Raw genomic sequence first — 27,406 nt, 5'->3', positions numbered from 1 at the left:
AATATAAATGTCTTTTCCAGGGTTATGGATGTATATTAAATATGTGTATGTGTATAATAAAAAATCTTACATTTATTTCCGTTATCTGGTACCTGTAACACAAGTTCTTTACGAACTTACCACGGGACCAGTTAACGTGGCGTGATTGTTAGTAAATATTTATTTATTTATTATTTATTTATTTATGCTGTCGCGACACTTTTTGTAAATAATAATGTGTTCTACAAAGTCGTAGTACATTATTTTATTCTATCATCAGTAGTTTTCGCAGGGCACGCGATGTAAAGAATATATTAAATAAGTCTTTTTTTTACACCTTGGGTTACATTATTGGAGTTTTAGTGAGGATCCCTATTTTTTTTCAAAATATGTTATAGTCTATGTCACTCGGGAATAATGTAGCTTCCAAATAGTGAAAGAATTTTCAAATCTGGTCTGTAGTTTCGGAGCCTATTCAATACAAACAAACAAACAAACAAATCTTTCCTCTTTATAATACTACTAGTATATATAAGCCATCGTTTTTTTCTTTCTTTTTCGTTAAATAGGCCAAAAAGTTCATCGCTATTCAGTTCACACTAAGGTCATCAACTATTAAATGGTTTTCGAAGCACATAGGTATCACAACAGGAAGGCTCACCTTGACATTAGTTAAAAATCCCATTACCTACCATAATATAAATGTTGTCTCACCCAAACAGGTCGGAAGGTAACTTGAGAATCAGTGGTAAGGTAAAAAATATAATCTATGGAGTTTTTTTTTAGTAAACCCTTTTCTATTTTCTCTCTAAACTCATTTCAAATTGTTTTTCTTGTAACACCTTTCAATATAGGTACACTACCGACAATTTTTAAACCTTCGCTTCAACAGAACGAGTCTAAATTGAACCAATCAGTTGTCTTGATTCTTGTGACTTCCAAAGGCGTATGATGTTTAATTATATATAGTTTATTCTATAATTTTAATGCTTAAAAACATTTTAACTCAGATCATAAACAAAAGTACTGATTGTGATAAAAATATATATATTTTTAATGCTTATCTCCACATTGTATCATTGTAATACAATTTTCATCCGTCAGGAAAACCAAAAATTGGAAAATACAAATGAAAAATTAAATCTTATCTAGCCTCGTTTTGGAGTAACAAATACTTTAATTGGAAATAAACAAAACACCGATAAAGCTAATTAAACGCTCATATCGACCATTAGACACTTATCATCGATGTGCATATTAACAAATTGTTATTGAATTGAATGCCTATACACGGTGCGAATTGAAAGGAAGCATGGAATCGATATCTGACAGATTTATTGTTAGTTTTACGTGCTATCAAATATGGATTAAACGTTCCGCGAAAGATGTAATCTTAGATAAAATTTGATAATATAAATTGGTTCTAATTTGAATTCAGTTGCAGATCGTGAAAATGTACGGACTGGTTAAGTGTGCGCTGTTACTGTGCGCTGCTACTGCAGGTACGAGATTCGAATATTCTTCTCAAACGCATCATCATCGAAATATTTACATTATTAAAAACACTAGATGATGACCGAGCTTTGCTCGTTTTTTTTTTTTTGTTAAAAATTGTATTATTATTCGCCAATAGATTGGAAGAGTTGATTATTGAAAACACGAATAAAACAACATTTTCTGAAAATAAATCGTAGCTAGATCGATTTATCGCCCCCGAAATCCCCTGTATACTAAATTTTATGAAAACCGTTGGAGCCGTTTCCGGGATTCAGATTATATACCTATATATATATACAAGAATTGCTCGTTTAAAGGTATAAGATTTACTCTATGTTTGAAATTACTATTAAATTAAATTAAAAAAATAAATTAGGCGTTTTAAAATTACTTTGGACACTCATTACTGGCACTCAAAAAACGGGCATGTGTGAAGTCCTATTACCGTCGTGAAGCAACCGTGTGTTTAAATTTCGCTATTTTGTGATCGGCGGGGTCGTTGTGGACCCTTACGGGGCTTCGGGGTAGACCCCTCTTTATTTTGTGATATCTACAGTCACCGGTAACTGCAACACTATGCAACAGATTCTGAAGTCGTCATGGTCCACAGTAGTGGTGCACTAACTAGGGGTCTCGACCATTGTGGGATCTGCCAGAGAATTGTTGGGGTATAGGGATCTTGGATCTTAGCTCGCAATATACCACTCTCTTCTGGTTCTGATAAAATTAATATGTTTTAATTAGACATAATGATGTTTTTATTCAACGAAATCGAAATAAATGCGCAAAATATGTATCGTATTTGTTTAGGGGTCGCCAAATTTTTTCTCTCTACTGAATTGGTAGTAGTAGTCGAAAAAAGTTAGTGCACCACTAGTCTACAGAATAGGACCGCTGTATTCGTATGTATATAGGTATATATCGTATTATCATGACGCATAACCTTATTCGAAGTACCGTTCTGACGCTGACTTCAGGTGTTGCCGAATCGATTCGAGGCCCAATATGCTTATTGCGAGTTTTTGAACTTCTCAACAGCGCCCATACGTTTGCCGCTAGGGTAGCTGTTCTTACTCCATACAAATTTAAGTCAGCTTTTACGCAATCGAGAACTTAAAAACTCGCATTAAGCACACAGGTCGTCGTGTAGGGCGACGTTTTTCACGAACCACAGTGCTACGACGACTAACCTGCAAAACGTGATTAGAGGGTTTGGGGGTGTCTATGTGTGTATGGGCCGCGTGAGCGAACACCACACTCGCGTATGTTATGACGGGTCGTATACGAATTTTGTAAAGTGTCACCTTATTCCGAAGGGACATTGTACTCCGCTTACAAATCATAGGACAAAGTCTGTCGAGAATAAACGCGACGCGATCGTGGATAGATTTTATGTGCGGGCAGAATGTCATCGACACATCCAGGGAGACTCCCGGGTACTTGACCTTCCTGTCCAAGTTGATTGGCCGAAGAGGGTGGTTGAGTGAGTGAGGTTTCTACGCCTAATGCGGGAGGAGATACAGTTTGAATTCCCCCTGTGAACAACTGTGCAAAACTTTGTCTAACACTTTTGCGAGTTCGAAGAGTTCGAATCGTTCTATACGGGAGTCTTCCCGTATAGAACGATTTTGGTCAGTTAAGCATATGTTAAGGTTACGAGAATGTGCTCCGTAAGGCGGTGCATCTGTTGTAGCCATGAGTTCGTGCAGAATCCGAATTCAGAATAGGAGCTCCGCGGTTCGTGAGGAACGTCGACTTACACGATGACCTTGCTCTCGAATCGATCCGAAAACACATGAAGTCAGCGTCGAAAATTTACTTCGATAAGGTGTATTATAATCGCCTTATCGTTGCCGCCGCTGACTACTCCCCGAATCCTGCTCATGGAGGAGCCAATCACCATCGACGCCCTAGACCCGTCCTTACGGATCCATCAAATACAATAACTATTGCATTAGAGGCCTTCAGCTCTAACACTAGGCAGGCAGGCAGGCTTAGGGACCCCAGTACTCACCGAACTCGACAAAGGGTTCGACGTGCATGCATGCATGAGTCTGTTGGGGTCTCCTTGGAGCAGCTCCGGGCAGCTGTTAGCAAATCCTACCCTTCCTGGCTGAGCCTTTACTCGTCCATCTGTCCCGGTTGAACTGGAAAGGCCTCCGGGCAACCAGTAATCCCCCAAACATAAAAAAACCTCGTTTGACGCCCTTAACGCAAAAGTGGAATTTCGGTGATTTCCTCCAGACCTCTTGTCTTTACGTTTTGGAAGATAAGCCACCACATGATTAGTGGCTCTCCAGAACTTTCAATAACCAATGTATTACAATTAGATTACAATTTAACAGTATTCATATGATATCTAGATTTAATGTTATATAAAGCACAGGTTCAAAAGATATTGGAAATTAATATGATGATAACTTCCTACTGGTTCTTTATACATTTTATCGCTTACAGACAACATTGCTATTAGATTTTCAATAGGAACTTCATGATCATCACATAAGCTAAACCAGATCAGTGTTCTTTTAAATACTTATCTGTATGCTATCAATTAAACATGTCAGTTATTTGGAAATATCTAGTCTGTCTCCATTGTGTAGTGTCAACCAGACCGTAATAAATAAAGCATGAATTAATGATAACGATGATACGTACTGCAATGTCATTATGAAGTTTTATTTTTTTAAATTTTTTATCCAGTGCTTCATATGATTTAAAAATTAACAACAAAATTCTAGTTTTTATTTATTACAACAATTTATATATATATTATATATATATATATATTTATTTATGTGATTTACTTTAACTAGGCGTTTCTGGGACACAAATGGGCATTGTCCTTTACGATTCTCTTGTAAAGCTATTTTCATACACATCACCAGGAATCTCATGATAGTCGATATAATGACGATATCTATAGCTAATTGATACTTATTTTATACAAAATAAGACGCATTAGCTATTTTTAATGCAGCTATCATATAGTCTTACACCTATCGTAATACTTCTGCAAAAAAATATTTCAACATATTTAAGGAATCTTCAGGCGCGTTGGATTTTCAATTTTCGGTTCACGATGCGTGATCACGTGTTTTAAGCAGTTACTTAATTAATAGTTCTCATTGTATTAACAGTATTACGGCACTCCCACCTTTCAAAGCTTTCAAGCAACGGTCACAGTCCTCGTCGAACCCGTCGATTACGACAAAGAGTAACTAACCCCTGTGTCTATACACAGCCCACTGAGTTTCTCGCTGGCTCTTCTCAGTGGGTCGTGATTCCGATCCGGTGGTAAACGCTACGAAACACTGCTACAAGAGCTAGGACTAATGCCCTTAGCCAATTAGCTAACACTAGTTAAAAAAAATCAAAGGAAAAAATATTCTTACAATATACATAAGTATACTATATATACATATTTATTATGTTCCCTGTTTACTTTATGTAGTACCGCACCAGTAGGCGCTTTTTTCCCTATCTATTCTCTGTTCGCCCAAGGGGCTATTCCAGCTACGCCCAGAAGGGTATGAGAGCTCACGGGCTCAACCTGAGAGAATTTGCTATTTCTAGCCTTAGCAAGAGCAGTGCTTCGCAGAATCTACCACCGGATCGGATCGCGACCCACTCAGAAGATCCTGCGAGAAACATAGTTGGCTTATCTTTTGTAAACGCGCTTTTCCATATATATTTACGGAACATATTTTTACGGAAGAGCTTTTACTGTACTTAGTATATTACTTATTTACTACCCAGATACCCAAGAAAATGTGAAAACACAGTTGAAATTACCATAACAAACAGTTTCCTGTCTTAGAAATCATATTGATCTACTTTGGTTCTAATGTATTTTAATAAACGGTCTTTAATTAAACTTACTCTTTCAGAGCAGCCATTAAATTTTTTTAAGAACAGAAGCCTACTAATTATAAATAAACTGTAAATTTAGTTCACTTTACCCTAAAACTCAATATAAAGAAGAGACAAGAAACGAAGATTCTCAAACGTCGGACTAATTAATTGTCAATAATACGATTAAAAAAAATTAAGCGTTATTTACATAGTGAATTTCGCTTTTGTAATATAGTTCAATTTAATTATTTTAATCCAGAAACAACCAAACATACTTTTATTTTTACTTTTTTTTTTATACTTTTTTATTTATTTTTATTTAAGATTAATAAGCTGATCAGTATCTGCACTTTTAATACTTCGTAAAGATAAAATGATTACAATATCTGTTCATAGGTAGAAACAAAGCATAATAATTAATCCAACAAATCTTTTAATCCAAGCAAAATGATATTACGATCTATTATCGATTTAAATTACGGTCAGTTTAATTTGATAATTAATGGCGATGTTTTTAATTTTATTCTTATTTTATTTCAGCGTGCAGTTTCAATTTGGGAGAACGGGATGTTGTATTTCACCTCTTTCATCGGTATGTAAAGGCTTATCGGTCTATCTACTAAATGTATGAAATAAAAAACTTCCACGGTCAAATACATATTATTATGCCTGGAGTGAATGTATCGAGTGACGCATCTAGGTGTTCGAATCTCACCGTTAGTCTTTTAAGAAAACACCTACTTAACATTTGTTCAGGATTGATTTCCACAATGGAGATGGGGGAATGGGTACACCACCTCGCCTATTTCTGACGTGAAGCAGTAATGCGTTTCGGTTTGAAGAGTGGGGCAGCCGTTGTAACTATACTGAGACCTTAGAACTTATATCTCAAGTTGGGCGATGCATTTACGTTGTACATGTCTATGGTCTCCAGTAACCACTTAACACCAGGTGGGCTGTGACATAGTCCACCAATGTAAACACAAAAAAAATTTTTTATCTTAGACAATGCATGATCACTAACCAAACAAAGACTGGTCTTATTCTGAGTGAATGTCTTTAAATACAGAAATACATTTTCGATATAATAGTACTACAATTATTAGATAAATAGCTTGTAATTATCGATATTGGTTTCAGATATACACACATATTTTTGTATATAATATTTATCTGTGTTTAGTCTTAAGTATGACGTCAGCTGATATTGATACTTCAAATCAATTCAGGAATTTTATCCATATCAGGAAAAAAACAGTCGTAATTTTCTAGTATTGAATTCGATTAAGCACTCACACCGCGATGTCAACGAAATGGCCAATTGCACGATGATAAAGTCTCAATTATATTATTTCCTTTCAAGCGGAACACGTGACTTCACTCTATTACCTCACAATGCGCTCTACGACTACGTGAAATCCTCTAAGAGCATTCGCTTATTTTCGGATGTAAATCCACAGGAGCAAACTTAATTACAGATTCATTAAAAAACAAAGATATCTTTCTAGTCTAGCTTTCGTGTGATCGGGGCTCCAGCCTAGTGACCGAGCAAACAACGGGCCACACAATAATTAACCGGATTCTCAACTTGCATATTAGTATATATATTGTAGAATAATTGTCATCTTCTAAATGACATGGCGTGCACGTACATATAACTTCGGGTAGCTTAAAGTTAAAGTGTCATTATTATTTTTTAAACTTTTGAACGAGCTCTTGGCCCATCTGGTGTTAAATGGTTACCGGAGCACGTGGACATTAACAAAGTAAATTAAGCTACACACCTGCCTGCGGGATTCGAACGCCGGTGCAGTTGTATCGCACGATACGAATGCACAGATCGTCTTATCCTTTAGGTCACGATGACTCCATGCTCATTATGGATCCTCCCGATCTATTAACGTTGCTTTTAGGTACCACAAACACCGGTCACCGTCCTCGTTGATCCAGTCGCTTGCGACGAAGGGCTCGACGAGCAAATTGAACCATAGACACAACCCGCTGAGTTTCTCGCCGTATCTTCTCAGTGGGTCGCGTTTCCGATCCGGTGGTAGATTCTGCGAAGCACTGCTCTTGCTATGGCCAGTGTTAGCAACACTCCGGTTTGAACCCCGTGAGCTCACCTACATGCTAGGGTGAAGCTGAATGCCTACCATAATTCTCATCGTCAAAGCCACAAGCTTTTTGAATTATTAATATGAATTAACAATATTATTATTACGACAACCTCAAATTTCAGGGGAAGCCCTCAGGTCAGTGAACCGTTGTTGCTATCCGTCAACTCTATTATGACTTCTTCGTTCTCCCTCGCTCGCCGCACCATCTTCACGATACACAATCACGGTGAAACTGTCGCTGGAAACTTCAACGCTTTCGTCATACCCGGTATGAGATTTTTTGTTAATTTACGGACTACCAATAAAACATCAAATGATAAATAAATAAAAACACACTGTGAATAGTCTTTAGAAGAAATCTAAAATTATATTCTAAATTAAAAAATATTTTAGTATAAGCATTCAAAAGCTACCCATATTACAGGATCCACATCAGATCAGCATAATATATTATTACCATATTATTATTGAAAAATATACAAAGTAATACAAAAATATGCAGAATACTAAGTTTCTTGATCATATAATAGCTAATAGTACTTATATACAGCTAGTATGTAGGAGATAGCTTTCATTACATTAATGAAGAAATTAAATAGCTACATAAGGCAGGCCGCGACTTGCCTGTGCCTTGGCACCGCTGCGTTTATCTACAAAGTGTTTCCATAGATATTTTCTGGCACATACGATCCGACTCTGGAATGAACTCCCCTCCAAAGTGTTGCTCGAGCACTATGATATTTCTTTCTTCAAACGAGGCTTACGGAAAGTACTTAGCGATATGTAGCGGCTTGAGTCTATCTCTTGCTTACCGTCATCCATGAGTTATGACAATCACTTACCACCGGGTGGACCGCATTATCGTCGGCCAACAAAGGCAATAAAAAATAAAACAAAGAAACCATGGTAAAGAGTGTAACAATGGTTAACTTACTCGTATATCAATGAATAAATCTATAAAAGTATTTCTATTGCTATTTGTAGACATGACCAAAATCATCATATCTTCACAATATTGTTTGTTATTTTCATTTTACAACTTCGGACACTGCGAAAACTATAGTATTCGTGGTCACGGATCACGTCAAAATTAGTTTTATTCCTCTTCTCTATAAATAGAGGTTTCGGTTTGAAGAGTGGGGCAGCCATTGTAACTATACTTGAGACCTTAGAACTTATATCTCAAAGTGGGTGGCGCATTTACGTTGTAGATGTCTATGGGCTCCAGTAACCACTTAACACCTGGTGGGCTGTTAACTCGTCCACCCATCTAAGCAATAAAAAAAAAACGAAGCGAAGCTAACATCTAATAAGCGATTTTCTTTTTCAGCTCACCTCGCCGCTGAAGATGTAAACGTAATCGCCGTTGACTGGAGTCCTGGATCGAAATTATACACCGAGGGTCTGGCCAACGCTCGTCAATGTGGTCGATTCATTGCTGAATTCATCAATATCTTGACTACAACCTTCAGCTACGATTCCGAGCTTATTCGCATTGTCGGACTTGGTCTCGGTGGACACATCGCTGGTATCGCAGCTAGAAATTCAAACCAACCTATTCCTCACATTATTGGTACGTGTTTTTATTTTTGTACCTCATTTTTATTCTGCATCTTACATTAAATTGTGTTATTTATTTTTGTCTTAGCTATGTAATCGTAAACATTGACTGAGACACACATTTAGCGTGTTTGTCATAGGTTGTTAAAAGCAATAAATTTTCAAAGAGGATCTAAATGTAATTAGAATCCTATTACTATTCAAACAAGGATCGATAAGTCAGAGAATCTACTCGTAATAACATTCAAATAAAAAAATTACAAAATATTGCAAGCTTTCTCAAGTTACTCCAATCAGAACAGTTGCAGGGGGTCGGGACCGGCGCCCTAAGAACTCCGGTCCGGCGTTTGGGGGACGGCGGGATGGATGTAATATGCTCTGCGTAAACACTGTCCCGGCGTTTCAATAGCTCCACCTGGTCTCCAGCCCGGTACGGAGTAGGGCGCTGGCTGTGAGCGACAGGAGTTTTTAGTGAGGTTCAACTGCCACATATCCCACCCGCTGCGCGGATGGGAATCCGGCGATTTTCTCCTGTGGGAAAAAAATCGGAACAGTTCCCCGCTATCGCTACTATCGGTAGTTTTTCCATTATTATTTAAAGGAATTAATGAGAGAATCATCGATCAATTTTTGCAAGATGAGGGTCAGGATTTCTGCTGTCGTTTCCATAGATAGACTCCGACAACCTATCAATTCGAGGCTAGTCGTGAGCTTTCATCAGCCTATCCGAGCTAGCAGTAAAAATACCGCCACCCTTTGTTATATCACATTGATGTCTAATTGCGCTTAGAATTTAGTTACCAATAGGTAAATATTAATACTAATAAGTAAACCAATAGGTAGTTCAAAGACTAAATTTAATTTTTAATCAAAAATTGCAGCTCTGGACCCATCTCTCCACGGTTGGACTCACAACCCTGAAATTCTCAATCCTGACGATGCTAATATCGTAGAAGTCCTGCACACAACAGCCGGGCTGATTGGTTATGACTATCCTTTGGGAGATCTCGACTTTTATCCCTCCGGCGGTAGCGGTCAAAGCGGATGCCTGGACGATGCCTGCTCCCATTCTTACGCCTATGTTTTCTACGCCGAATCTATCAGGCAAGCAGTAGAGGGAGGTAATGAGTTCGTCGGAACTGCTTGCAATAGCTACGAAGAAGCTCGCAACCTCAGATGTTCTGGACCCAGAGACGCCATCTTCGGTGGAATTGAAGTTAAAGAAGTGTAAGATCTTTGTTGTTATTTTATACTTTTAATTCGAAGCTTATTTGGGCGCAGTACGGCCCCTTATGTGTCATATGGTTTCCTACCAACACCTAACTTCAAGTCGTCATCCTATCTAATGCAAGTATTAAATTGTAATAATTTATGCATTGATCGAATTTTCATTGCATATTGCAGGAACTGTTATAGTTTTACTATCATATTAAATTAATTATATATATTTAAATACTATCGAAAACTATATATAACTGTTACAATAATAGCAATTTATTTGTTTACAGTGAAATGGGTATATACATATTCTTGACAAACATAAGGCCTCCATTCGCAAGAGATTGAGAAAAATACATTTTTTTATAATAATAAGAATATTAAAGATTGTTGCCTAATCAATAATTTTTAGTTTCATTTAATCGTTCATTTTTAACAAGGTAACCCAACAGACTCGCTGGTATTCAAATTTGAAATGAAGCTGCCGTTTACTCCAAAAACATGTTATAGGTATTATCTAAGAGTTTCCAAAAAGTTACAACTTACCAATTTTCTATTCAAAAAAGTATTATTGTGAGTTGTAATATCATAATTAGTAGTATCTAGACTCCATTCCAATTTATTTCTTGATAATTTCACAGCGGTGTCCGCTTTTGTATCGGCGCATAATTTTGCCTCACATACTACTAGGGGGGGGATCAAAAAGTAGTGAGAATGAGATAGAATATAATGACTATTGATAATTTAATAATTTATTTTTCTACATAGTCTCCGAGTCTCTCTACACAGCGAGTCCAGCGCTTTTCGAAGGCTTCAATCCCTTTAAAAAAAAAGTTTTGTCTTGGTCCCGCAAAAAGCTCTCCACGGCATCCATCACCTCATTATCGCCTTCGTACCTGCTTCCCCTTAAGTAATCATTCAATTTGGGGAACATATACAAATCACTAGACGTTAGATCTGGTGAATAAGGGGGGCTGATCAACCAATTCGAAATCAGCTTGCTGAATGGCAGCCATCGCAACTACCGACCTGTGTGCGGGTGCGTTGTTGTGACGAAAGAGCACGCCCCTTCAAAGTTTTTCTCTCCTTTTCTCTTTGACGGCATTCCTCAACTTGGGTATTAAAGCTGCATAATATTGGCCTGTAATAGTGGTTTCACGCTCCAAATAATCAATCAACAATATCTCTTCTGAGTCCCAAAATACTGAGACCATAACTTTGCCAGCCGATGACACGGCACGATACTACTTCGGGGTCAGTGATGATAGCCGTTTCCATTGCGAAGATTGCTGTTTTGTCTTGGGATCAAAATGATGGATCCATGTTTCGTGCATTGTTACGAAACGAGACAAAAAAATTCAGAATATTCTTGAAACTTATCCAACAATGTCTTGGAAATGTCAAGTCGATTTTGTTTCTGACTGTCGGTTAACATTCTCGGCACCCATCTTGCGGAGACTTTTCTCATATTCAAAGATTGTTTCAATATGGATTGAATACTTCCATATGAAATGCTAGTTTCTTGATTAAGTATCGGATGGTTAAGTTCGATCGCTCAATACAATTTTCTCGAAAAAACAAAAGAGAATCGAATTTTTTTTCTTTATTAATATTACAAATATGTATCTGAGCTATGCCTGCCAGTATTTTTTTTTCTTACCAAAAAGTATGTCGTTCTCACTACTTTTTTATTCCTCTTCGTACATTACTATCCAGATGCAATACCTGGATAATATTATTGCATCACATTAGCACATACATCTGTTGTATTATGTATAATATCATAGAACAAGGACCAACAGAACATATTTGACTGGTTATTTTCGTGACGTCAATAATGTAGACGTCGCATCTCAGCCTGAAGGTATTTGCTAACTAACATCTGCCCAAGCAAGGGCAGCGCTTAGCTGATCCAACTAGCACATCGGAACCGCGAACCACTAGGAAAACCATGTCCCTAGTCGGAGAGATGTTCTTACACACACGTACACAAGTTATGTTTTCAAACGTCATTAAAAGTCAGTTGTGGGTAGTTTTATTTTTACGATTAACAAATCATTGTGTTCAACATGCATTTAAGATTCAAATAAATTAGTTACTCGTTTTCGTATTGATGAACATCGATTAATTATGTTGTGGATGAAAGTATAAATAAAATGACGAATCAAACAAATGAAACGCAAAAAATAAATAAATATAAAACAAAACGCATTTTAAGAGAACCCTTCTTTCTTTAAGGTCTATAGAAAGAGTTTGATGCCGTCTGTGGTTTATACCTTACGCTTCACATTCCTAACGAAGTACCCGTCGCGTGCGGACGTGCTCACAGACCGCCCGCTCAGCCTATCATTGTTCACATCTGCCACCCAAGTGTTTCTCGGAAATTTCGACCTACGCCTAATTGTAACCCGCTTACTGCCTGGGAATATTGGAACCATCTTTACAATACCTGGAATCTGTCTACCGTCTACCGGTATTGTAGCCGCTCGGTTGTTCAAACTAATTCAATCGCCGCCCACTTCGTTGGGCCTCACCACAAAGCAAGTGTGTTTAAGTGTCGGGGCAGCCCCCTGGGCACACAGCGATGAAATCAACCAATGCTTTACTCGCAGAATTCATACGAGAAAACTACCCGTCGATCTCATCGGAATTTTCAGATTGTAAAGTTAGTGCCCTGCGAGTTCTTACGTTGTCGCTGTCGCGCCCGCCGTTCCTGCGTCTGCAATACTAAACCCGTGAAACTCCAGCATCGCGCATCGCAGCTTCCATCGTGCCTGCGCCATCGTCTACGGCCTCCGTCGTGCCAACCGTCCCCGCATCCTCTGAAGCATCTACACTTCCTTTGGCTCTGTCCGACTCTGATTGTTGTCCGAGTGATTTGCGCGGAATCCGAATTGTTCATCGATGAGAATGCCCTTGGATAAGAAGAAGTCCCTGAGGCTTTCATAGAGCAGACACTTATACAGTTTGCTTAAAGACATAAGGAGGCTAATCGGGCAGTGACTCGTCGGATGATCTTTGGCTTTACCAGGTTTATGTATGCCGAAAACGTCCGCTTCTTTCCACACCGCGGTAAACATACAGTTCGTCATAGCAGCATTGAAAATAGATGCCGACATCACGATGAGTTGGACGGGTAGAAGTTTAATAACGCGGTTAAGTATACCGTCTGAATCGGGAGCTTTGCGGGGGGACGTAGGTCTTTAACTTCGACTCGATTCGACCTCACTGTCTAACTATTTCTACATGAACAGGCTCCGCGGATTGAGTGCTGGGTGTGCATTGGGCATCCAATGTATCCAGGCCAGCAGCTTTGCTTTTTCGTCATCATCGAAAGCCGCGAGCTGACCTTATTTCTTTTTGTATCCGATTTGAGAGTACGACCTAAGCGGTAGTAAGACAGTTGGGAGGGCCCGCGTCCTTCTAAGAAATTAGACCATCTGGTATCTCGGATTGCGGTGATGCGAGATTTTACATCGCGTTGTAGGGCACGTATTCGAATAAGATTTTCCTCGGTAGGATACCTATCGTAAGTGCGGATCGAGGCGTTCTTGCCTCTAAGGAGTTCCCTAACCTAAGAGTTCCTAAAGAGACATCGTCGCACAATTTGAAGCGATGAAGGAAGTCCTCCGCTACAATTTGCTTCAACGACCTATCTAATGTCGAGGTGATGTGTGATGTTACGATGTCTATGGCTTCAGCGATATCCTGAGGGGAGGAGGTGGAGTCCGCGCTGAACGGGAGTGATGGTGGGTCAGATTCAGCCAGGCTAATTTCCAATATATCCACCACAGTTCTTCTGACGGGAACGGAATCGGGAGCGCGACCGAGCTTCATAATGACGGTATGGTGGTCTGAGTTGAACACTGAAACTACTTCGATCGAACGTATACACAGAGTTACATTTTTAGTAATGCTATATCGATTATATCCGGGCGATGCACGATAGTTAGTGGGTAGTGAGTCGGGGTTAGCGGAGCCACGATATCGAAAGCGAGATCATCAACTAACGCGTCCAGACAGACGTCTACCGTTAGAAGTTGTGGTTTGTGAGTTCCACCTGATGTGTTTACAATGCCGAGCAGCGCCTCGATATCACTGCTTAAAACGATCTTATCAAGTGGAAGATATACGGACGGGACAATCGGCGCGTGTGCGGTCAGTGAGATTCGGCACACTGATGCTTCGAGGTTAGCGAGCGCGGGAGAATCGAGGGGGACGCAATGCAGGACTCTTCTATAGTAAATGACGGTACCACCACCACGAGCAGTGAGCCTGTCGCGGTTTTTTGATCGCGAATGCATCAGTAGGCAGCGGCTTGGCTCTGCCCCTGGCATTGCTGAAGTCCATGGGCGACGGTAACCACTCACCATCAGGAAGGCCGTGCGCTCGTCTGCCTACAAGGGCAATAAAAAAAAGCACTTCGGGGGCGCGCGTGACACTTACGGGAAGAACGCCCGTATAATTGACAATTATGGCTAGGTGTGCCTCTCTTGTGTGGGGCTTCGACGGTGATTCCGGGAAGCCTACAGACCGTTCCGATGTTAAATATTTGCTTACCCCCGGGGGTACGCTGGTGGGCGACGAGAACCATGTTATATGGCTCCCTTCCGCGTACTGTGTGCATGCGGTGCACGGAGTTGACCGGTAGACATTGTTCCAAAAAGTCGATCTTGACGAGCTCGGCATCCAACTCTTTAGGGATGCCACGTATAACGGCACTGAGTTCGCGCTCCTCCCGGAGCGTATACGCATAGAAACTTATACGCTCCTTACGGAGGTAAGAAGAGAGGGCCCTATGGTCGTCGGATGTTTGAACCTTGATTTGGATACCGATAAGGTTACGGGCACACGTAAAATTAAGTCTTTTGGCCTTAAGGGCCAGGGAAACTCGCTCCCAAGCTGCCTTCTCCTGAAGGATTATCGGGAGAGGGGTCTAAGTTTTGGATTGCGTCACCGGACGCGGCGACGGTGTAGCACGCGATGGGGGCGCAACGGGAGTCGGAGGGCGGGGGCGCGACGCGTTCGCGGTTTTGCTAATTTTAGCGGCTACGGAAGCTCGAGACTCCGCGGCGCGCTTCTACCTTAACAACTTCAATAACAAAAACTCACAGAACCAGGATTCATCCACAATGCGTTTCCCGCAATCATTTTTACCAGACATCATCCGACCCTACAGGGAATCTAGCGACGTTTCGTTCCTCAAGCAAGTAATTGTAATAAAGTATCATGTAGTGGATAATAACTTGGCTGTGCCTCTGGAATTTTAAATGGCTACTGGAATATCTGCGATTTTATTATACATATTTGAAAACATTTTATATTATTTGAAAATGAAACCCGCAAAATTATAATTTGCGTAATTACTGGTGGTAGGACATCTTGTGAGTCCGCGGCGATGGGTACCACCACCCTGCCTATTTCTGCCGTGAAGCAGTAATGCGTTTCGGTTTGAAGGGTGGGGCAGCCGTTGTAACTATACTGAGACCTTAGAACTTATATCTCAAGGTGGGTGGCGCATTTACGTTGTAGATGTCTATGGGCTCCAGTAACCACTTAATATCAGGTGGGCTGTGAGCTCGTCCACACATCTAAGAAAGAAAAAAAAAAACTTCAGTTAAGGGAACAAATTAATAAGCAGAATAAAAAATGTTGTATCTATAAAATCGATCTTATCCGAATTACTAAAAATAAGGTTCACTTTAATTAAAACGATAAAAGTGATTCACTTACAATCAATCAAATTTTGTTGGTGCAAGTGACACTAACTACACTTATGTTATCATGTTATCAGCTAAAAATTAAGACGAATTGCTTTACGTGGGTCTTTAGTCCTTCACAATTTGATAAATAATAAATAAAACTTCAAATACCTACAGTAGAGAAACTTGATACTCGATGAATATTCGAGCAAATCATCATAACATGAAAAATTGCAATATATTAGTATTGTACAACATATTATATAATACTATTTAAACTAATATTATAAAGCTGAAGAGTTTGTTTGTTTATTTGGTTGAACGCGTTAATCTCAGGAATTACTGGTCCGATTTGAAAAATTCTTTCAGTGTCAGATAGCTCATTTATTGAGGAAGGCTATAGGCCATATAACATCACGCCAAGACCAATACAAGCGGAGCACCAATAAAGGATGCTTCAAAAATCGGGTTTTTTCCCTTTTCAGAGCTTCCGCTGCGTGCGTTGCGGAAACAGTTAAAGTTTCGCTAAAATAATGTATGACAAATTTGTTCCCCTTTAAAATTTCTAAAAAAATATTTATGTCTCTGTATCTGTATCTGTATCTATGTATCTTTGTATATTTGTATGTCATCTAAGCAATAAAAAAAATGAAAAAAACTTGTCTTTATTTTAAGGTTGACTCACTATAACGTTTTCTTATGATAACAAAAATTGTTCTAAAATAAAGCATTATTTGTGAAGGTGTTTTTATAAAGATAACATTAATCCTCGCCGAAATAAATACGTTATTCATTACAAGCATTTAATTTTAAAGAAATTTGCCCTCACTTCACTTCACAAATCACTTCAAGATAGGCTTTGAAAATAAATATATTTTTCCGGATTTCTCCAGAACCCCATCATCAGATCTTGATGATTACAGAACCAACCGGAAAGTCTACCCTTTCGAACAAAAAAAAATTTATTTTTTTATCAGAATCAGTTCAAGCATTCTCGAGAAATCGGTGAACATACATAGATAAAATAATGGTGGTCAAATTGATAACCTCACCTTTTGAAGCCGGCTAAAAACGTGATTTTGGTACGTTTACCAAAATATCATCATAGACATCTACAACATAAATGCCCCCACCCACCTTGAGATATGAGTTTTATGGTCTCAGTATAGTTAGAACGGCAGCCCCACCCTTCAAACCGAAACGCATTACTGCTTCACGGCAGAAATAGGCAGAGTGGTGATACCTACTCGTGCGGACTCACAAGAGGTCCTACTTGATTTTTATTACACGATGTTATTCCTTCAGCGTGGAAGTCAACCGTGAACATTTGTTTAGTACGTATTTCATTAGAAAAAATTATACCCGCCTGGGATTCGAACACCGGTGGATCGCTCAACACGAATGCATCGGACGTCTTATCCTTTAGGCCACGACGACTTCAGACTCGCGCCCTCCGAACATTCTTACCCCGATTAGCTCGGACTCTCAAATCGAATACGCTTGCAACTGTTCCCCCTCTCGTAGGCCCCTCAGGCTGGCTCGCGGGGTACGATGGCGACCAAAACGCAGAACTGCTGGCTGATACATTGCAAACCCAGTGCACCCCAAGCACTCAAAGTGCGGATCCCATGCATATAGAGTTAGTAGACAGTGAGATCGAACACTGAGCCTTCTTGCGAACCTCGGACGCGTTACCCCGATATAAGTAAAAGACCTGATTAAAGGCCTACGTGCTCGCAAGGCTCCCAGCTCCGTCAGTATATCCACGTTATCAAACTTTTATCCGCTTAACTCATCATGACGTTGGCATCTATTTCCAATGCCGCTATGACGAATAGTATTTTTCCCGCACTGCACTTGCTAGGGTTAGTGTTAGCAACTTCGTCAGGTTTGAGCCCCTACTAAGTTCACCTACTTGCTAGGTTACGCTGACATAGCATCTCAAAGCTAAAGAAATGAATGCCAGAATGATACAGCAGAACACATATTAGCGCGTTGCGCTGCTACGATGCTACGTCCCGGCCCTTGTAGATGGCGGCTTCCCCCGGTGAAGGTCATGGAGCGACCTGATGGGGTCGAGGCTGCGCGGCGATCTTGCAGCACTCTAGCGCTCTGCCAAGGAGAATTATCAACATCCTGATAAGAGAGCAACCGGTTGGCGGTGTATCACGTCCCGACCCGGCAGGCTAGTTTTGGTCCGTCTTAGTAGGCTGACGGGCTGCTGTACCGAGACGGCAGACGTTTCAGAGCCATTGATTCGCCTCCAAGGCTCCGTCGACCGGACGTCCTTGGGGTGAGCTACACCCTCTAGTTGTAGTGTTGACCGCGGTAACCTCCTTACCTCATCTGGATTCTGACCTCGGAGGGGATCGGACGAAAAGAGTGCAGGGGAGTTGCAGTGGGTAAGTTCCTGAAATCATCCTTGGGCCCGCGGTTTCGCAGTCGTGGACCAGCCCCACATACCCCGCGCACCGTCTAGGCGCGGGGACATCGTAGGAGGTTCGGAATCCAGTCCAAAAAAAAAGGAGCCAAGCCAAATACCACTTAATACTCTCCACAAAACTCGTTTAAAGAAGGACATGTCATAGCGCGCGGGGAAACACCATGGAGGAGAGCTTATTCCAAAGACGGAAGTTCGTGAGTATGCATTACATTAGAAAAAAATACCCGCCTGGGGACTTTGAACGTCGACATAGTCATATGGGTCGAGATGAGAATGGGCGTTTTATTCTCTAGGCCAAGACGACTATCATATTCTGTTAATTAAACGATCATTCAAATATTTTTTATGGTACTGCATAAATTTAACATCAACACTCTCGTTTCTTAATAAATTAAATTTTTAATGCACTTGAAATCAGATTACGCCTATAATTTTAATTATTCTTATCAATAAAAGTAATTTTAATTTTAAATTGTTTAATTATTTGTTGATAATTTCGACTCCTAGGAACGAATAATTAACTTAATCAGAGATTAAGTTGTACAGTTAATTAATTTTTTTTATATAAATAGTTGAATTTATTTGATTTCCATACATATACCGTTTCACATCATGAAACTCTTCATAGCGCTTGCTGGTTTACTTACATGTACGTATTGATTTTAATCCTATATACAAATTCTTGTTAATACGCTTTTCAGGATATTATCAAAATAACCCTTCTACTCATATCTGTTCATAAAATATTTATAACTACTGATACCATGAACTCAACGCTTTTTTTACAATAAAATCTATGTTTCTTACACTATTATTAATTGAAATTTATTAAGATTTATTTTCTATTTTTAGTTGGATTTTCTATAAAAGCGTATTTTTTTAGTTCTTTAAACTATTATTTATTTTTCAATTTATTTTGTTATTCTGACAACTGCTTTCGACGCGCACATAAATAATGTATTCAGTCTCCCGTATCTTAAATGGTTACCCGTTGTTAGTTGTAAACCATTTAAGATTATGTTTTAACCGTTTTCGCGTTTATAATTTTTCATGTTTTTGCCAATCATGTCACTATTCGGGTAAGGGTAAAAATCGGTACGTTAGACAGACTCAGTGAGCAATAGGCCGGCGCGATTTTAAGGCTCACCCTTACCCGAAATTTTAATATCTCTTAATTATCCTTCAAAATTGGTCAACTCGGTTTTTTTTATATTTTCTATTTCTGTAAAACCTCTTCACCTTTACACGATACGTCACCGCAATCCTAGAAATCACTGTTTGAACCGCCACCCTGAGATAGGAGGACGATAGACGGATGATCAACTATGAAGTAAATGGTCCCATCTTTCAAACCGGAATACATGACTATTTTGTGGTAGAAATAGGCACGATGGTGGTGCCTACCGTCACACGCTTAGAGATCTCCTGCCTTCAAGAGCAGCCTACCATCAGTATAATATTACATACTAGCTGTACCCGTCCGCTTCGCTGGGCATTTAAAACTAGCATTATTATTTCTCACCCCCACACAGATTTTCATCATTAACGCCCCCGCAACTGGTGTAGGGAGTCCAAAACTCATATAAATATTAGTACTAAATTAAGTACATATATTTTTTAGATGGATACCAAATTTCAAGTCAATCGGATGCATGGTTCAGTAGTTATAACGGAACATCCGTAAAAACCACTGTAGATTTATATATTGGTACAGATAATACATTTATTATTTCTGACTGACTCCATGGTGCAGTAGTTAGCGCTCCTAACTGTTCCGCCAAGAGTCGTGGGTTCGGTTCCCACATCGGGCAAACATTAATGTGATGAACTGACTTTATGTGTTCTTTGTCTGGGTATTGATTATCTATATGTGGATATATTTAAACGTGCATATATTATAAGTATGTATGTCAGTCTCTGGTACCGATAACACAGGGAATCCTCGTTTTGGGCCAGATGACCAGCTATTTATTATTATTTTATTTATTTATTATTATGCCCTACTCATTAACAAAGCCCGTATATGCAAAAGAATTTAGCCTGTAATTCACACTAACGATCCAGCACAAATTTTAGTATGCTCTGGAGTAGCTATCCCTACGATTCCCGGAGACAATAGTCACTATGTAGAGGGAGAAAGCCGTTACATCTGGATGCCTGATGGTGAAGGTGTTCCGCAGCTAGTGGACCTGCATGAACCCATCGACTATGAATTACTGGGCTCCAGAAGCGGCGCCAATAATCAGTACTGGCTTTTCACCAGGTTAGTTATACCAATCAATTTTTAATTTAAATTATTTTTTCTCAAGTAATAATTCATGTATATACATATTATTACTATTCTTATTGGGTCATAATCAAACACAACTTTTGCCATTCTGATAACCATGATAAAAAGAATCGTCCGAAGCTGGAATTGCCTCTTAGGCTACCAGCGAAGAGGTACGGAAAAAAAATACATTAAGTCTAAGCCTCAGTTGCTTAGATAACAGCCACCGTACCTTCATAACCTATTATTGCTTCATAATAGCATTTTTTTTATTGCTTAGATGGGTAGACGAGCTCACAGCCCACCTGGTGTTAAGTGGTTACTGGAGCCCATAGACATCTACAACGTAAATGCGCCACCCACCTTGAGATATAAGTTCTAAAGTCTCAGTATAGTTACAACGGCTACCCCACCCTTCAAACCGAAACGCATTACTGCTTCACGGGAGAAATAGGTGAGGTCGTGGTACCTACCCGTGCGGACTCACAAGAGGCCCTACCACCAGTAAGAGGTAATAAATGTTTTCATTATTATTATTAACAACGTAAATGCCACTCGCCGCCGTGACACCTGAAGCCAGTCTCAATCAAAATGTAAACCAAACAGTGCGAGTCTCTTTTCAATTTCCTAAAAATAAAGGATTCACAATAGAATGACTTTGAAATATTTGTTTCTAGACAGAACCAAAACAATCGCCAGGTGCTTGTGAACGGCAACATCAACTCCGTGAGGAATTCACACTACCGCGCCAACCGAGGTACCGTTGTCATCGTCCACGGATGGAACAACAATGGCAACACTCAGATGAACCCTCTGATCAGATCCGCCTTCCTTGCCGTTCAAGACGTTAATGTCATCGTTGTTGACTGGCACAGACTTGCCAATTCAAACTACAATACTGCCGCCGCTGGCGTCCCGGATGTCGGTCGCGCCCTCGGCAACTTTTTGGTTTGGCTCATCAACAATGCTGGAGGCAATTGGAACCAAGTGCATCTTATTGGCTTCAGTTTAGGTGCTCACGTCGTTGGTAATGCCGGACGCCAAGCCGGTGGTCGCCCCGCACGCGTTACTGGTAATTTTCTTTTAATTAAATTTGTAACATTCAATATACTATTTAAGCATTATTCTATCTATCTTATTTTATAGAAATATTTATTTTAAAACACAAACAAGTATTGAAACCATAAATGGTTATTGAAATAATTTAAATAAGCAGACGATCTCACGGTTCAACTTATTCATTGACTTGGTAACCGAAATCCATTCATATCTAAATAGGAATTACAATTTTCGAACCTAATAATCCTGTTATTAATGACAATTTTTTCACAAAACATAAAAACTAATTTTTATATGTATGTATTTTAAAAAAAAACTTCACTTGCAATTTTACTTATTAAAATTCTATCAACAAGGTTTGGACCCCGCCGGACCACAGTGGGGAGGAAACTCAAACGCACTCAACCGCAATGCTGGTCATTACGTCGAATGCATCCACACGGACGGGCGTGCTCTTGGTATTTTCAACCCCAGCGGCGATGCCGACTTCTACCCGAATGGCGGCAGGAACCCCCAACCCGGATGCCGGATCAACACCTGCTCACACGGTCGCGCCACTGAATTAATGGCATCCAGTGTTCGTACTAACCACTTGGTTGGAAGACGCTGTGGTAACATCTGGGAAGCCGAGCTTTCCAACTGCAATGGCGGAACTTTGCATATGGGCAACGGAAACTTTGGGAAGCGCGGGTAAGATAACTAAGACAGCATTTTATGTCTTGAAACACTAATTGAATATTCTAAGTTTTTCATATAACTATTAAAATTAAGGAAATAAGCAAATGCGGACCACGAACAACACCACGACTTAGGATCTATCGTCGGAGCTCATGGCTACCTTTACATGAACGTTTTCGCCTTCTACGAGACATAAAATTAAAATCCCAATTGTATTTTCAAACTAGAACGGGATACCGTCATTGCGGATCGACGAGAAATAGTAGTAGCAATGGCTCGGGTAGGATCAAAAGCCGAAGAGACAGCTATTTTTAAAATGATCTGATCCGAAATATTTTTCATTCACACACACTTTTAATATATTTTAAAATGATAGCCTTTTTTTGGAACTATTATCTCAAGCTCCCAAACACCTAAACTTTATTAACTCGTTCTTTTAACACACACATAAATAAATCATAATATCTAATATTCAAAGACCTATCCTAATGAAGCTTGTGTAGACAATTCGAAATGGGAATTATGCGAATACAAAAACGGAAATAGCTTCTTTTTTCTAGCTAATTTTCACATTAAATTCCTTAAATATTAACTCCTTTCGAGTTCATAAAACTAAATGCAATCTTAATATATATAAATTACGTGTCACGTTATTTGTCCGCGATGGACACCTAACGTGACGTCCAACGTCGTCAGGTTTGAGCCCCGTGAACTCACCTACTAGTTAAGGTTACGCTGAAATAGCCTCTCAAGGTTATCAGCTTAGGTAGGAAAAAAAGGGTCTGTTAGTAAAATAATATATCTGAGATTAGCCCCTCTTTTTTGTTACAGATCCGGCCTCTACGGTTTGAGAACTCGCAACGCCTGGCCTTTCTAAATCAAATGAGACAAACATATTTATATTATACTTCCAATGAACTAATAAATTATTTTTGATATCAACATTTTTCTTTTTCATTACGGATTACGACGCGCGACTGGAACTCACTTTTTAAGTGTAATTATCATCTATACTACTATATATTAATATTATAAAGCTGAAGAGTTTGTTTGTTTGGTTGAACGCGCTAATCTCAGGAACTACTGGTCCGATTTGAAAAATTCTTTCAGTGTTAGTAAGCTCATTTTTTGAGGAAGGCTTATCTAACATCACGCTAAGTCCAATATAAACGGAGCACTAATAAAGAAAATTTCGGGGTTTTTTGGGATTTTTTTTACCTTTTGAGAGAGAGCTTCTGCTGCGTGCGCTGCAGAAATGGTTAAAATTTCGCTAAAATAATGTATGACAAAACTGTTCCCCTTTAAAAGTTCTAAAAATCCGCGACAGCATATCTCTATATTTTAAGGTTGGCTCACTGTAACGTTTTATATGCTAACCAAATTTGTTCTAAAATAAAGCATTATTTGTGAAGGTATTTTTACGAAGATGATATTAATCACCATCTAAATAATAAGAGTTAAAGTATGAAATTACCGTTTTATTGTAATAAGTACTTCGAATTGACATAGAACCTTCATGGTTTGAGATTTTTGAGTGAAACTTTTTTCAAATGGTACCTTTTTTTTTTTTCCGGTAGCGGGCCGAACCTCCTACGAGGTCCCCGCGCAAAAGGGGCGCGCGGGGTATGTGAGACTCAACGATCTGCATGGTGTTGTGAGCAGACCGCGGGCCCAAGAATTTTAGGACCCACCCACTAAACGACTCCCCTGCACTCTTACACCCGACGTCCGATCCCCTCCGAGGTCAAAACCCGGATGAGGTAGGGGGGCTACCGCGGTCAACACTACAACCAGACGGCGCGGCTCACCCCAAGGACGCCCAGCCGACGGAGCCTTCGAGGCGAATCGAAGGCTCTGAAACGTCGGCCGTCTCGGTACGGCAGCCCGTCGGGCCGCCCAGACGGTGCCGCTGGTGTCCCGGAATACCCCGCTGGACCAGAACCAGCCTGCCGGGTCGGGACGCGATACACCGTCGACCGGTCGCTCTATTTACTCCACGGCAGCGCGCTAGAGTGCTGGTAGCGCGCCGCGCGGCCTCACCCCCTCAGGTCGCCCCTTGACCTTCACCGGGGGGAGGCCGCTACCTACAGGGGCCGGGACGTGCGGGCGTATTCCCGCCTCCGGCCCCCGGCTCGACGGCGATGGATCGGTGCGGAAAGGGAAGAGCTCTCCCTCTCTCGCTCCGCCGCCTCCTTCTGCGAGATGGTGGACTCGCAGAAGTCGAGCATCGCCTTCCAGGACGCGTCGCTGCCGAGCATCGTAGCCACGACGTGCGGCAGCGAAAGGTCCTCTCCAATGACCGCGACGAGGGCGGCGCGCTGCTCGTCAAATCCAGAGCAACGCGCCAATGTGTGTTCCGCTGTGTCTTCCTCGTCGCGGTCCGCGCAGTGGTGGCACTGCGCCGTCGGTTCCCTTCCGGCTATCTTATGCAAGTACCGGCCGAAACATCCGTGGCCGGTAAGCATCTTCGTCAGCCGGAAGGTGAGGCATCCGCGGTCGCGGCCCACCCAGTCCGCGAGAACCGGGCGGACCGCCTCGACGGTACGGAGGCCGGCCGACGGGTCTGCCAAGCGGCGAGACCACGCCTCCAGCACGGACCGCCGAGATTGGAGCCTCCGCGCTCGAACTACTCCTTCGCCGGGGCGCCCTTCCCCCCTAGAACGAAGGTCGCTACGCCACCGGTACTCGGCAGCGAGCGCCTCCGCCTCCAGGTCCCAGGGTGGCGTCCCGGCGAGCAAGCACGCCGCCTCGAAGGAGACGGTGCGGTATCCTCGGATCGCCCTGACCGCGATCGCGCGCTGCGGACGTCGCAGCGCCGCGACGTTCTTGCGGGTCAGGGCGTGGCACCATACGGGAGCACCGTATAGTGCCATCGACCGCACCACACCCATGTAGAGGCGGCGCGCCACCTGATCGGGACCCCCGACGTTTGGAAGAAGCCGGCTCAGAGAGCCGGCCGTCGCCATCAGTCGAGGGCCCAACTTCTCAAAGTGAGCGCGGAAGTTCCACCGACCATCCAGTTCGAGGCCGAGGTACCGAAGACCGGTCACCCCGACCCCGACGCGGACGCCTCCGATCACGAGGTGGGCACCCAGAGGCGGCGCTCGTCCCGGCCCGTGAAATAACAGAGCCTGGGTTTTGTCGAGCGCCACCTCGAGCCCCAACCGTCGGATCCTAGTGACGACGTGTGCCACGCCTGCGCACGCCAGACGGGCAGACTCCCGGTAGTCCCTCCCCGGAGCCACGACTAGAGTGTCGTCAGCGTAACAAATTACGCTCAGCCCGGGGAGGGGACCCCGAATGACGCCCCGCAGGACCCAGTCGTAGCCGATGTTCCACAGCAGGAGGCCCAGGACAGACCCCTGCGGAACACCGCGCTCGACCGGAAAGCGGTACATCACCCCACCGTGTCCGATGCACTGGATTTCAAATGGTACCTATGAGGTTCTTCTTTTAAAAAAATGTGCAACATTCGATTATCGACTTACAGTTGTTTTTTTTATTCACCTTAAACAAGAAAGATGGATACTTCGAAAATTCGAGTGATTTTTGAATATGAGTTCCGACGCGGAACTAACGCTGCAGAAACAGCTCGCAATAGAAATGTTGCGTTTGGAGAGGGGACTGCTAATAAACGTAACGTGCGATTTTGGTTTAAACGCTTTGGTGATGAAAATTTTGATTAGAAGAACGAACCACGTGGAAGACCGCCTGTGTACATGTGAATAACAATGAATTGAAAGAGATGGTGGAAGCCGATTCGAGCCAAACTACCCAGGAATTAGCGACATGGTTTAGCGTTACCTTACCAACAAATTGACTCATTTTGCGTCAAATCAATAAAATTAAAAAATTGAAAAAAAGGTGCCTCATGATTTGACTGAACTGCAGAAAGAAACGGGTTTTGAAACTTGTGTTGCCTTGTTGAATCGATACAGAAATGAAGGAATATTGGATCGAATGTGATAAAGAGTGGATTCTTTACGATAACCGTAAGCGAAAAATGCAATGGCTGACCCCAGGTCAAACGCCGCAATATCTTGCTATGAGTATTGTGATGAGTATGAGAAGATAAAATATCGCAGTTTTAAAATAACATCGCAGCGTAATTTTGATGTACAAGGCGCCGACCGGCCGGTGTGCAGCGGCACAGAATAAGAAGAATAACAAGAAACACCAGAATCGGTTCAAGCATTCTCGAGAAACCGTAATAGATTATTTATCTAATTTATATTGATTGTTTAAAATATTATAAAAGTAGAATCGGGGCACTCAATTAGAATAGAACTAGGTATCTTTTCACTATTGTAATAATTTCTAATCTTTTGCACAAAATATACAATCTTTGCTCTTAAATTTTCATTTGAAAACTCTTCTTTTCTAACATCTCCGTAGCGCCTGCTTTTGAATTGCGGTGTTGTCAGAATCTAGATATATTAAAACTATTTTTGCACTTATCTGATGTATGTAATGTATTAATTGTTTAATTGATGAATTTATTTTTTCCGAGATTACATGGTGAGCGAGCCGACTTAGCCTAATAGGTGTATGGCTCTAATCTATATACTTGTCGGGCCGTAAATACTGCTACAATTAAAAATAAAAATAAAATCTATTGCAAATAACATTTACTACTTTTACAGTGTGTTAGTTTAATGCATAAATATAAAACAATTTAAAGTATAAAAAGCTTATTCGAAGTGGTCTCCATTGGCTGCAATACAGTCCTTTAAACGTTGAGGTCAGTTATCAATAGAAGCACGCACTCTTTCCATGGGAAAATTTTTCACTGCCAATCGTACGGATTGTTTTAGGAACTCCAAATTATCATGGCGTTTAGAGCAAGCCGTACTCTCTAAAACTGACCATAAATCATAATCCAGCGGATTAAGATCGGGACTAGACGACGGCCAGTCTTCAGCTCTAATGAAGTCCGAAACATTCGTTTCCAATCAAGACTGCGTAGACCGAGCTTTATGACCTGGCACCGAGTCTTGCCGGAAGGACCATTCTTGATTATTGAACATGG

The 27,406-nt window shown here is 41.1% G+C and overlaps 2 protein-coding genes across 2 annotated transcripts; both read left to right on the top strand.

Moving 5' to 3' along the window:
* Window positions 1-1,376: 1,376 nt before the first annotated feature.
* LOC114241404 (pancreatic triacylglycerol lipase) lies at window positions 1,377-10,631 on the top strand. Its single transcript, XM_028172231.2, has 6 exons — window positions 1,377-1,481; window positions 5,872-5,923; window positions 7,571-7,716; window positions 8,779-9,021; window positions 9,890-10,235; window positions 10,517-10,631. The coding sequence occupies exons 1-6, from the start codon at window positions 1,433-1,435 to the stop codon at window positions 10,572-10,574; spliced, it is 894 nt and encodes a 297-aa protein (XP_028028032.2). The 5' UTR covers window positions 1,377-1,432; the 3' UTR covers window positions 10,575-10,631.
* An 8,255-nt stretch (window positions 10,632-18,886) lies between these two features.
* On the top strand, window positions 18,887-23,319 carry LOC114241359 (lipase member H-A). The gene is made up of 5 exons (XM_089727578.1): window positions 18,887-19,020; window positions 20,448-20,634; window positions 21,318-21,712; window positions 22,056-22,389; window positions 23,209-23,319. The coding sequence occupies exons 1-5, from the start codon at window positions 18,984-18,986 to the stop codon at window positions 23,252-23,254; spliced, it is 999 nt and encodes a 332-aa protein (XP_089583704.1). The 5' UTR covers window positions 18,887-18,983; the 3' UTR covers window positions 23,255-23,319.
* The last annotated feature ends 4,087 nt before the right edge of the window (window positions 23,320-27,406 follow it).

The sequence above is a fragment of the Bombyx mandarina genome, chromosome 05 (assembly GCF_030267445.1).
Source record: "Bombyx mandarina strain Sakado chromosome 05, ASM3026744v2".
NCBI classification, from domain to species: Eukaryota; Metazoa; Arthropoda; class Insecta; order Lepidoptera; family Bombycidae; genus Bombyx; species Bombyx mandarina.
Note: the sequence above shows the minus strand (reverse complement) of the source record. Positions and strands in the feature narration are given on the sequence as shown.